The sequence below is a fragment of the Cheilinus undulatus genome, linkage group 4 (assembly GCF_018320785.1).
Source record: "Cheilinus undulatus linkage group 4, ASM1832078v1, whole genome shotgun sequence".
NCBI lineage: Eukaryota > Metazoa > Chordata > Actinopteri > Labriformes > Labridae > Cheilinus > Cheilinus undulatus.
The window spans coordinates 55,016,474-55,029,142 of NC_054868.1; the positions used below are offsets into that span (position 1 = coordinate 55,016,474).

Here is a 12,669-nt window from a genome sequence, read left to right on the forward strand (position 1 = left end):
TTTATGAACAAAAATGAAGACTATAATAAAATAAAATCTGACCACTTCTTCACTGCAGTGAGTTAACACAGACCAGTGTAGATCATGAGAGGAGCTCAGTCTAACCAACATTTATCCTCTGTGCGGTAAAGAGGGTTGAAAACCAGCAGATATGTCCCTGATAACACTGACACATAACAGTGGTATGAGTAAAAAAATCCTTTGAAAGGTATTTATAAAATAAGTGCAAATCTTATTTTTTAAGCTGGAAAGAACATCGATTAAAACAGTGGTTCTCAACCTTTTCAGCCCGTGACCCCCAAAATAAAGGTCTCAGAGACCGGGGACCCCTACTGTACCTGAAGGTGGTTAAACACAGCCGTGAACATTCAAGAATAGTCATGTGCAGACAAGGCTTCCCATTGTGGGGGGTGGGAGCGCTTTCTGGGTCCCAGCCAAACTGGGGGCCAGCAAAATCATGGTCTATTGTAAAGTTAAGCTGTGGTATTTTATATTTAACCTGAATCATAACCACTCTTATCAAAGAAACAAATTTTAATTCATTTATGTAAGTAGTAGGGGTGCCCCGATTGCAATTTTCTGGCCAATCACCGATCACCGATCTTTAAAAAGTCTGACCTGCCGATTCCGATTTTGCCGATACCGATTTTTTTTTTTTTTACTGACAGCATCCACCTTCAATGTTCCAATCTTATTTTATTGAATAACATTGAATAATACCCGTGAAACAACACAAACTTGTTGTTTTAACTGCTCATGAGGTAGTTCTCTCAAATATAAATGAAAAGTTTAAAGCATTGCTGTCTAAACTACAAAATTATATCAGTTCCTTTAGTCTTTCATTTTTCACATTTTAGTAGGTAGAGGCATATGAAACCGATCTCATCCACCGATCTTATTTACAAAGATCGGCCGATCGCCAATCTTCTAAAATTAAGGAAATCAGCGCCGATACTGATCTTGGCCAATCGATCGGTGCACCCCTAGTAAGTAGCCCTCTTTTAAAAATGTAAATCCTTTTGTTGAAAACAGAATGAAAATACATTAAAAATAGCTAAAATGGGTTAATAATGGCTAAAAATGGTGGGAAACGTTGTGAAGTTAGATTTTAAAAAAGGCAGAAATGGGTTAGAAATGGCAAAAATTAGATAAAAGTGAGGAAAATGGGTATTTAGTGGTAAAAGAGGAATCAAAAGTGGCTGAAACGGTGCTAAAGTGGCAAAAAAACAGTTGATCTAAACTGGCTAAAAAGGGTTAGCCAAGGCAGAAAATGTCAGAAACTGTCAAAAATGGGCAAATCAAATTGTGAAATGTGGCTTAAAAAGTGGTAAAAGGGGTTAAAAGAGGCAATAATGGGTCAACAGAGCCAACAAGAGACAGAGTTGCAAGATTTGGTTTAGAAGTGGCAAAAACAGCTAGAAAAAGTGGTGGAAAGTGTTTAAAATTGACAAAAAATGGGTTTTAAGTTGTAAAAATGTGTTAAAGTTGATAAAATTGGTTGGAAAAGGTGATGAAAACGGGTTATAATCTGGCAACAGTGTAATTTAAAAAATGTTCTTAGTTTTTTTAAGGCATCTGGAGACCCCCTCTCAGTGTCTCACGAACCCCAATGCGGCCCCGACCCCAATGTTGAGAACCCTTGGATTAAAACCATAAAATGTGCTGGGTGTGAAAAAATGGAGCTCTTATTTTGGGACTATATCACACAGTCCTGTTCCTTTTATAAATATTCTTTTATTTTACTAGAAAAATAACAACGTTTAAATTCTGATATAGCGACAGCCCTCGCTGCTGCTGATTTTGGGCTTGATTCATCCATGAATAGAAAACTACATGACTAAACGACAGCCTTACACAGTAAAAAACAGTGAATAAAAGAGCAGAATGACATTCTTATATCATCAAACTAAATCCACATTTATCCTTGAGCTGTAAAAGGAGGCTGTCTTTCATCGCTCCATATTTTCATGTGAGCACGCACCATAGAAGAAGAGCTTTCTGTGTAAACAGCAGGTGCATATCCTGCAGGTGAACAAGGCTCCGTCCCTCCACCCCCTCCCCCCGTTAGAAAGCAGACACAACTGACCTGGTTTAAGGCTCAACTTTCCCACAACCACACCAACATTTTCAAAACAAACACATAAACACAAGGATACAAGAGTTATTGCCTCATCTTCAAGCATTTACAGCATACCAATAACAGTCACATGACCAGCACGCCCTCCTCCTGTGTTGCAAAACGGGCGAGCAGACGGTTAGGCAACACGCTGAACTTTCCCTAAAGAAAACACCCCTCTACCCCACGGCGGCCGGCTCACCTCGAACTGTGTGACAGCAGCGTAGCGGATCTCTCCAGCAGAGGTTGTGTATTTACTTCTATAGAATCCCTTCATTTTGTCGTTCAACTCTCCAACGAAGTCTATCTTCAACGTGCCGGAGCCTGGGGGGAGGAGAGATGAATGTTCACTGAGCCACGAGGAAAATCTGTTACTCTTCAGCAGCAGCCATGATGGTTCAAAGAGCGAGGAGAGGGAGGCCTCCTCTTACCTTTCTGTAGAGCGCTAGGAAACGACAGTGTGACTTTTTCATCCTCGTTCTGATAGTTGAATCCTGTGGCGTTAATTTCTGATGAAAAGAGGAGAAGAAGACAAGCTTGGGTTTACTCAGAGCTGGAATGGCATGCTTTTGATATAAATAATGACATTTATAAAGAAATAAGAGATTCTAACACCTCTGGAGCCTCACCTTCTCCTCCCTGTGGTGAAAAGGAAGCTGTGATGATATCGATGTCCGCACAGTTCATCACAATCTGATTTGTGGCTTGTGTAACCTGTAAATTTCGACAGAAACAGGCATTTATTAGGGATGGGAAATTCTTCAGATGAAGTCTAGATATCTGTAACTGTCCACATTTTTAAGTAGGAAGAACCTCACTGAACTTAGAGTCCCTCTAAAGTGAAATCCAAAATTTTTGTCTTAACACTCTAGATATGTTGGAATATGGTTGCTGTAAACATGTGAAAACACTCACCATGAATTCTGGATTTAAACCAGTGTTACTCTACCCTTCTCAACCAAAGAGACAAAATATCTTTGCAAGAGCCACAATCTAAGTGGTGAAAAGTGGCAATAAAGGATGGAAATGGCAATGAAAATAAGTTAGAGGTGGCAAAAATGCTCAAAAAGGGCAAAAAAGTTGCAAAAAAAGGCAAAAAGAGGGAAAAATAGGCATAAAATGACAAACACCGGGTGAAAATTGGTAAAAATGTGGAGAAAAAACTGGCAAAAGATGGCAGAATTGGCAAAAATGGGTGAAGAGTGATAAAAACATAAGTTACAGGTGGCAAAATGGTCAAAAACCGGCAAATATATAGCAAAAAATGGGTGAAAAGTGACTAAAATGGGCAAAAAGGTGGCAAAATTGGGCAAAAGGCAGCTTAAATGGGCAACAAAGTGGCAAATAAAGTGGGAAAAAAAATTGCAAATAACCAAAAGCAGGATACATGGGACAAAAATGGGGGGGAAAAGTAGCAAAGATAAGTGGCAAAATGGGCTAACAGGGGAAAGTAGGCAGAAAATGACAAACACTGGGTGAGAATTGGTTAAAAAAAAAAAAAAAGGGGAGAAAAGTGGCCAAAAACGGCAGAATTGGAAAAAAATGGGTGAAGAGTGACAAAAACATTAGTTACCGGCGGCAAAATGGTCAAAAACCAGCAAATATGTTGCAAAAAATAATTGAAAAGTGACTAAAATGGGCAAAAAGCAGCAAAAAGATGGCAAAAATAGCCAAAAGGCAGCTTACGTTAGCGAAAATGGCAAAAAAAAAAAAAAAAAAAAAAATGGGGGAAAAATTCTAAATAGCAGAAAGCAGGATATACATGGCAATAATGGGAAGAAAAAGTAGCAAAAAGAATTGGCAAAATGGTCAAAAACTGACAAATATATAGCAAGAAAGTGACTAAAATGGGCAAAAAGTAGCAAAGAGCTGGCAAAAATGAGCAAAAGGCAGCTTAAATGGACAACAAGTGGCAAAAAATTGGAAAAAAGTAGCAAAGATAACTGGCAAAATGGGCTAAAAGCAGCAAAAATGTATTAAAAGTGGAAAAAAATTGAAAAAAGGGGCAAAAAATGCAAATAAGGGCAATGGAAATACACAGACAATGAATAAAATTAAAACCTAGTGTATTATTGTGGGATACAACCTGAAAAATGTGACTTGCAATGGCTAATTTCTGAGGTCAAAGTTTCCCTTTTTAAAGTTTTCTGGGGGAATAATATTTTAAATTTAGACATAAAAGAGCCACATATCATCACTAAAGAGCCTCATGTGGCTCCAGAGCCATACGTTGAGTATTGCTGATTTACACAGTTAAAGGTGTTCACCTCTGTCCTGGCTGGGTTTTATTTTGGCAGGGCTAAAATCAAAGCCTATGACATCACCAGCCGCTTTGGGGAATGACCCCGCCTCCCTAATGCTACAACAATATAAAAACCACTGAGCAGTTCATCTCAGTGTGGTCTGTTAGCTGATACTACTGCCTTTATGGAGAGCTAACAGCCAGCTACATGCTGTTTTTTGTTCATTGTGACATAAATTTCCCAAATATATCAGCCACATTGGCCGACAAGTCATTAAAGTTATCATAACAGAGAGATTTGTACCAGAAAAAAGTAAACTAAACCCCCAACATCTGTCTCTTCTCTCTGGCACAGAGCCAGGCAGCCGCGCTCTGATTGGAGGACTTTTTTAAATATTGCGGATTCTATTTCTTGTGAATGGGCGTGGCTTCAACTCATTCAGCTGACACGACCACACCATCCAAAAGCAGATTATACTACCTGATTTTTCATGATTTTAAAGCTTAATTTTATAAATTTATAAAAATAATAAGCTAATAAATTTAGCCTGGTGGTTCATAACACAGTGGCCTATCATACAACAAACCTAAATAAAGATTTTTTTTAGCACTTTACAGGGACTTTAAGATTTATAATGAACCTCAGCGCCCCATGGTAAAAAGCATCGACAGGTTTAAGGCACTGAGACGCATGAAAAAACACTGCAGCCTTTTCTTTGCAGTAGAAGAAAAACAGTCTAAAATATCAAATAGATAACTGATCTATCATAAATTAACAACCATGCCCATCCCTATCATATTTCACAGTTTCTGCATGAACCTCCTATCCTCATCTACCTGGAGTTCTGATATGACATTAATCACACTACCACCTTCCCTTATCTTAGATTGTGTTAAGGAGCAGCATCCTGTTTGAGTTTAAGGCAGCAGAGACAGAAATGAAAAGACTTCCTGTGAGCTAAACCTAAGGAGGCTTAAAGCCCGGACTGCTCAAAGATAAAGAACCAGTCTGGATTTGTAAAAGGGGGAAAGCAGTGACAAAAAACAAAGAAAGGGATGCAAAGAAGGCAACAGGAAGATAGACTCAGGGCTCCTGGATGTGATGTGGAAATAGCGGATGTGCCCGTGAAACACAGCGGCACACTGGGACGCCACACAGTTTTCAAAGAGAGCAGTAATCGTGACATTCACGGTTTGTGGCACTGCTGGTTGGCTGCTGCTGGAGACACTCGGAGGCTGACACAGCAGAGAGAGGGGCAGTAATTATGAAACATGACGGCCAAATGCTAAAACGCCACCTCTACTGGTTTCCTTTACTCAGAGTTTGAAAAGGAGGTGAATGCGGCATTCTGACAGATCTGTGGTCTTCTCAGAATAAAGCTTTAGAACTCTCTGGAAGGCTCTGCTGAAACATGAATCACCACTTTCTAAAGAAGAATGTTGACATGTCTGAGGTGTCAGCACCCTCTAACCACACGGCTCATTCTGGAGCTCAATCTCAGGATTTGCTTCTTTACACAAACATGTTTTGAAGCAATGATGTCTGTATCACTGAAAACACCCATTTCCTCTGCATAATATGAAAACAACAATGAACCAGGGCACATTATTAACTTTAATGTAAATATTCAGAGGTTTAGCCAGAGGGCTAGTTTCTGTCTGCATGACTCTGCCCAAGCAGAAAGGATTCAGTTCTTTCAACAACAGTCCAAATTCAAAGTTTATTCACAGCAGAACTCAGAAGGCAAAAATGAACAGAAGCAAAACAGAGCAGGACGGCAGCATATACGGTCAAAATCATCAGAATAAGGGGAGCATTTTATAATGAAACAGGATGGGGTTAGGGTCGTCATGATACCACAATGAAACCTGCATTTTAAACTTCAATGTGATTCGTACCTGGTTCAATAACATGCAGGTTCCAAAACTAACTTTTTAGGCAGATATTTGACCAGCCAACCAAATAACAATTGCTTTTAAGTGTTGTAATTTTCCATCAGTATTATTTAACATGCCATTTGGGTCTTGTAAACGATTCTCGATCAATATTTTAATAGTATGCATTAATACCAGCAATAATGTATGCTAAAAGAGACGAAAAATGAGTAAAAAGACGCTTATTATGTGTAGAATAACAAATTAACTTGCTTCTGTCGATTCACATTTTTATAACTTCACAATTCCAACCCTCCTTTATCTGGGCTAGGCAAAATGACTCAACACATACTCTGGCAGAGTTACTTTCAATTTTATTATTGGTTTATCATTTATTTATTATTCTATTTTTCTTAGAAGTTTAGTTTTCTTACGTTCGGTTTAGTTGTAAACCTTGTGGTCCACTTAAGAGCCTACAACAAATCAATTATATATATATAAAATCTTCATTAACAATCTAAATGGACCAAAAAGAGACAACAGAAGAAACTGTCAAGGCGAATTCACAGCGCGGATAATCTGTAGTCTGGACATGGAGGCGTGAGCATCTCCTGCTCACCACAGCTGAGAGGGACTGCTGCACGAGGAGTGGTTCTGCCTGTCAGTGCTTTCGGACGGGAAAGGGCTCACGGCAGCACCCGCTGCTCAAGAGGAGCTACAATGATACATGCTTTCATGTCAGAGTCTTCAAAAGTCTCCAGTGACACCAGACAAAGTCGCTAGATTTGTCACTAGTCGCTTTATTGAATAAGAGTCGCTAGAGGGTTCTGAAAACTCGCTAAATATAGCGACAAAGTCGCTAAGTTGGCAACACTGCAAGGAGGTACGGCTACAGGAACAACCAACTGTCCACCTCGGTGCACTGTCAATGATGTCATGACTGACGCACCTACGTGACCAAAGATCGTCTCGGCCTGAAATACACATTACTCTACCAGGAAACCAGCCGATACCAGCATCGTTCTCTAGTAACAAAAAAAAACAGAATTTTTTGCTCGTGGCGAGTGGTCTTAGTGGAGAGTGTTAGTTTTGGACCCTAATAACATGGCATCAAAAATAAAAGTCTTGATTTTAAATCCATCATGAAGAAATGAAGGAATATGTCACATGTGTAAATCTGCCTAGATCAGACCGTCCTCACAAACTGAGTGGGCGTGCAAGAAGGAGACTAGTGAGAGAGGACACCAAGACACCTATGACTACTCTGAAGGAGCTCCAAGCTTCAGCAGCTGAGATGGAGAGACTCTGCAGACAACAACTGTTGGCCGGGTTCTTCAGCAGTCAGAGCTTTATGGGAGAGTGGCAAAGAGAAAGACACTGTTGAAGAAAACTCAGATCCAATCTGGACTAGAGTTCACCAGAAGGACTGTGGGAGACTCCATGGTCAAGAGAAAGAAAGTTCTTTGGTCTGATGAGACCAGAATGGAGCTTTGAGACCATCAGACAAGACGCCAAACCAGACATCAGCAAAAACACACCATCCCCACTGTGGAGCATGGTGGTGGCAGCATCGTGCCGTGGGGATGCTTCTCGGCAGCAGCGTGCCTGTGGGGATGCTTCTCAGCAGCATCGTGCCGTGGGGATGCTTTTTAGCAGCATCGTGTTGTGGGGATGCATCTCAGCAGCCAGCCTTGGAAGGCTTGTAAAGGTAGAAGGGAAAATGGATGAGGAAAATATTAAAATAGTCATCCAGTCAAAGCCCAGGCATCAATCCAATAGAGGATTAGTGTCTGGACTTGTAAAGGACTGTTCACTCCTGATCCTTGATCATCCTGACAGAGCTTGAGCAGTTTATCAAAGAAGAATGGAGTAAAATTCCAGAGTCCAGATGTTTGATCCTGACTGAGACCTATCCACACAGACTCAGAGCTGAGACTGCAGACAGAGGAGACTCTAGGAAAGACTGACTAGAAGGAGGAATATTTATGCACTCACTTATTCTACATTACTGATTTTTATTTAATTGGCATTACTTTGTAGAAATCTGTTTTCACTTTGACATTAAAGAGGATTTTTGTAATATCTGTCAAAAAAGCCACATTATATTGACCATGATTGATTTAATCAATTAAAGGGTAAAACATCCAAGAGGTCAAAACTCTCAGTAATCTTTGCACGTTCTTCCTGTTCTGATCTGTTCTATGTGGACTGATGAGTTTTGGCTGCAGCCTCTGATAAAAACAGACATTTCCCTAGCTCTGGGTCGTACCTGCATGTTGACCAAAGATTAGTGAAATACTCATTTTATTTAACATGTAAACTGCTTAGCAGGAGTGCTGTCTTTGGCCTGTATGAGGGAAATTCAGTAATGAAATAGTCAAAGTCATGTCTTTGGATTACATGGACATTATATTTAACAGTAAGAGTCAAACCAAGCTTCAGCTGCCTTTAAATGAGCTGTAGACAGCTCTGAAACAACCTGCTGACAGACAGCGAGGGATGCAGCGCCCATGGGTGTGTCAGTGGTGTGTGAATGAGTATGGATGGCCGGTCTCCATAGCAGCTTTACCATCAGTGTGTGTATGTGGAGTTAATGTTTGTTAAAGCACTTTAGAGTAGTCAGACAGTTAGTAAAGAGTTGTACACGCTCAAGTCTTTTTCCCTAAAGCTCACTAAATTATTCGGAGAAACTGTACCCGTCTGTGGAGCCCAGCTTCCCTGCTAGTGCCCCCAGCGTGCTCCCCTTAAAGGGCCAACGCTCGCTGAAATCTCTGGAGGATAACGCCGTTACCACTGACAAGAACCTTACACCAGTGGTTCTCAACTTTTTCAGCCCGCGAACCCCAAAATAAAGGTGCCAGAGACCGGGGACCCCCACTGTACCTGAAGGTGGCTGAGCACAGCCATGAACATTCAAGAATAGTCATAAGCAGACAAGGCTGTCCATAAAGGGGGATAAACGGGGGGGTTTGAGTGATCCAGCCAAACTGGGGGCCAGCAAAATCATGGTCTATTGTAACGTTAAGCTATAAAAACCTTATTTTATATTTGATCTATTCATTAGTGTAGTAAATAACCATCTTAAAATGAAAATTAATTTTGTTAAAAACATATTTAAAATGGGTGAAAAATTGCTTAAATTACTTAATAATGGCAAAAATGATGGAAAAGGTGTTGATGTTGGAGTTTAAAAGAACATAAATGGGTCAAAAGCTGCAAAAATCTAGATAAAAGTGAAAAAAAACAAAACAAAATTGATTAAATTGGCAAAAATGGGCACAAAAAGTGGTAAAAGTGGCTGACATGGCTGTAAAGTGCAAAAAACTTAAGTGGACTGGGATGAAAAATTGATATCAACTAGCAAAAATAGGTTAACTGCTTAAAATGGGCAAGTAGGGGTGCAAAAAGTGATTAATAGTGGCAATAATGAGGCAAAAATAGGCAGAAAGAGGCAAGAATTGGTTTAGAAATGACAAAAACAGGCAGAAAAAAATATGGAAAGGGTATAAAATTGACAAAAATGGGTTTCAAGTGGCAAAAATGTACTAAAATTGGTGTTACAAAGTGATGAAAAAGGGTCAAAATTTGGCAAAATTGGTGTAAAATGGCAACAGTGTCATTTAAAACATATTCTTTCTTTTTTTAGGGCATCTGGAGATCCCCTCTCAGTGTCTCGCGACCCCCAATGGGGTCCTGACCCCAAGGCTGAGAACCCCTGCCTTATACAATCCAATTTCAAAAATACAGAAATATCCCTTTAAGTCAGGGGTTCTCAAACTTTTCAGCCCACGATCCCCAAAATAAAGGTGTCACAGACCGGGGACCCACTGTACCCGAAGGTGGATCAACACAGCCATGCACTTTCAAGACATTCATCTGCAGACAAGGTCACCCATAAGGGGGTAAATGGGAGAGCTTTCTGGTGCCCAGCCAAACTGGGGGCCCATGGAGGTCAGCAAAATCATGACCCATTATAAAGTTAACTTGTGATAAACATAATTTAAATCTAACCTGATAAAATAACCACTCTTATCAAAGAAATAAATATTTTTTTAATCATTGGTGTGGTAAACGGCCGTCTTAAAATGTGAATCCCTTTTGCTGGGAAAAAAAAGGATTAAAATGGGTTGAAAATGGCAAAAAAAGAGAAAATAGGCAGATATTTACAGAAATTGGTTAAACTAGCAAAAATTGGCATATCCAGTAGTGAAATGTGGGTAAAATGGGAAAAATTGGGTGTAAAAAAGTGGTGAAAAGGGATTAATAGTGGCAATAATAGGTCAACAGAGGCAACATTAATCTTAAGTGGAAAGAACTGGTTTAAAAGTGGCAAAAACAGACAGAAAAAAGTGGTGGAAAGAGATTCAAATCAACAAAAATAGGTGTTACATGGCAAAAATGTGTTAAAATTGGTGGGAAAATTGATGAAAATGGGTTAAAATTGGTGTAGCGTAACAGTGTAATTTAAAAAATACTCTTAGTTTTTTTTAGGGAATCTGGCGACCCCCTCTCAGTGTCTCGTGACCCCCAATGGGGTCCCGACCCCAAGGTTGAGAACCACTGCTTTAAGTGAGGAAGGACAAACTCCAGGTGGGGTAGGACAGGTGGTTCTGCATTAAGCTGCAGAAATGGTACTTAACGGTACATTCCTGTATTCTGCTGAGTCGTTCACCAACATATCAGCTGTACACATCAGTAGAAAGTATGACATTTTCACATCTGCTGACACTGATATTATTCCACTAACATCACACACCCATGCTGAAGAAAACACTGACAGCTGACAGGTGCATGATATAATGTAGTCTGGCTCTGATAATGTGATGACGGCTGTAACAGACATTCTTCCCTCTTTAAACTCTGTTTATCTGTGGAATAAATGCAAAGTGGACTGGTATGTTTGTTATGTGTGCTAGTTATACAGTAACTACTATCTACACTGACTTTAGAAAGGAAAAGCCACAGGCATGCCAAATGATTCACTAACCTACTGCCACTGAAAGCTAACTTTAGTGAGCTACAGCAGAGTTTTCTTTGACTCTAAGCGGAGCGATGCTGTAAGGCCAGCTGCTCTGAGAATAAGCAGTCAGACGTACTGAATAAACTCGCTCATACATTACATTAGAACAACACAGCCAGAGCTCCACTTCAACTTCACTGTCCCCTAAGGGAGATCTTCTCCTGTTGTAACATTAAAAACAGATTTAAGAACTGTTCTGTGGGAGACCATTAGACTGGTATTTTTTTTTTTTTTTTTAAGATTTATTTTTGGCCTTTTCTTGATAGGACAGTGGATAGAGTCAGAAACAGGGGAGAGAGTGGGGAGAGACATGCAGGAAATGGTGCCATGGGCTGGATTCGAACACGGGTCGCCTGCGTATATGGCGAGCGCCTTAACCACTCGACTACCGGCGCGCCATTAGACTGGTATTTTAACACAAGTTAAAGCAATATCTAAACATCTGCCATCTGTAAATTGCAGCATTTCATACTGCGATTTAGCCTAATTAGAGATGTTATCCACCAGATATCATAAAAGAGATAAGATATTCCTTTATTAGCCCCACAAGGGGAAATTCCAATCGGCAGATATCAAAATTTTTGCCAATATTTACATCAGATATTTTGGACCTGCATATCAGCATATATAAACTGTAAAATTTGGCCATATATACTAATAAGTTAGTGGAGTTTTAGACAGAACTAACAGACCTGTGTAAGTTAAGATCTTTTTCTTTATTCATTCTCATGCTTTAAACTTTAACGTTTTTTAAAGTTTATTTTTCATCATCAAACCTAAAATTTCATTCAAAGGACTGAATTTCTAGTTACGTAAAACATTCAAATATCAGTATTGTATCAGCTAAAATTAATCTATAAATATTGGCATATTGGATATCAGCAACAAATCCAATATCATTCCTAGATTTAATCTTACTTGCGATTAATTGCCCAACCCTAATCTATAATACCTACCAGTACTAATAGTAGATTCACCAGTAAAGGTTCATTACTAGAAGCACAGTCCTCTACTAGTCGGCTAGTTGCTCTACCAGTCAGGTCCAGTCGTTGACAACTGCGTCAAAAACCTCTAAGACAAAATGCCTGTCTACTGGTAAGAACAAACCAACAACTCCAAAACACTCTCGTGGACAAGTTGTGCCCTGCACATTCACCACGCTATGAAATAATCATGGAACATTAAGAGGTGGAGATGTTTTTAAGCTAAATGCAAAGCCAGAACTACACTACAGACATGGCTGCTGCACTGTGTCACTCTGCCCAGTGGTTTACTCAAGAAATAGTTCCGAGTATTTGCTTCATGCGTCCAAATGTTACGCAAGTACACGTTACCATTTCATAGCGTGGTGAATGCGCAGGTCACAACTTGTCCACGAGAGCGTTTTGGAGTTGTTGGATTGTGTATTTGATGAGT

The 12,669-nt window shown here is 39.8% G+C and overlaps 1 protein-coding gene across 1 annotated transcript in view; it reads right to left on the minus strand.

Moving 5' to 3' along the window:
• Positions 1–12,669, minus strand: part of npepps (aminopeptidase puromycin sensitive) — a 63,338-nt gene that overhangs the window by 42,384 nt on the left and 8,285 nt on the right. Inside the window, exons 2-4 of the mRNA XM_041784778.1 lie at positions 2,746–2,830; positions 2,548–2,625; positions 2,319–2,440 (exon numbers count right to left, since the gene is read on the minus strand). Coding sequence (XP_041640712.1) covers positions 2,319–2,440; positions 2,548–2,625; positions 2,746–2,830 — 285 coding nt within the window. The remainder of the gene's footprint in view (positions 1–2,318; positions 2,441–2,547; positions 2,626–2,745; positions 2,831–12,669) is intronic.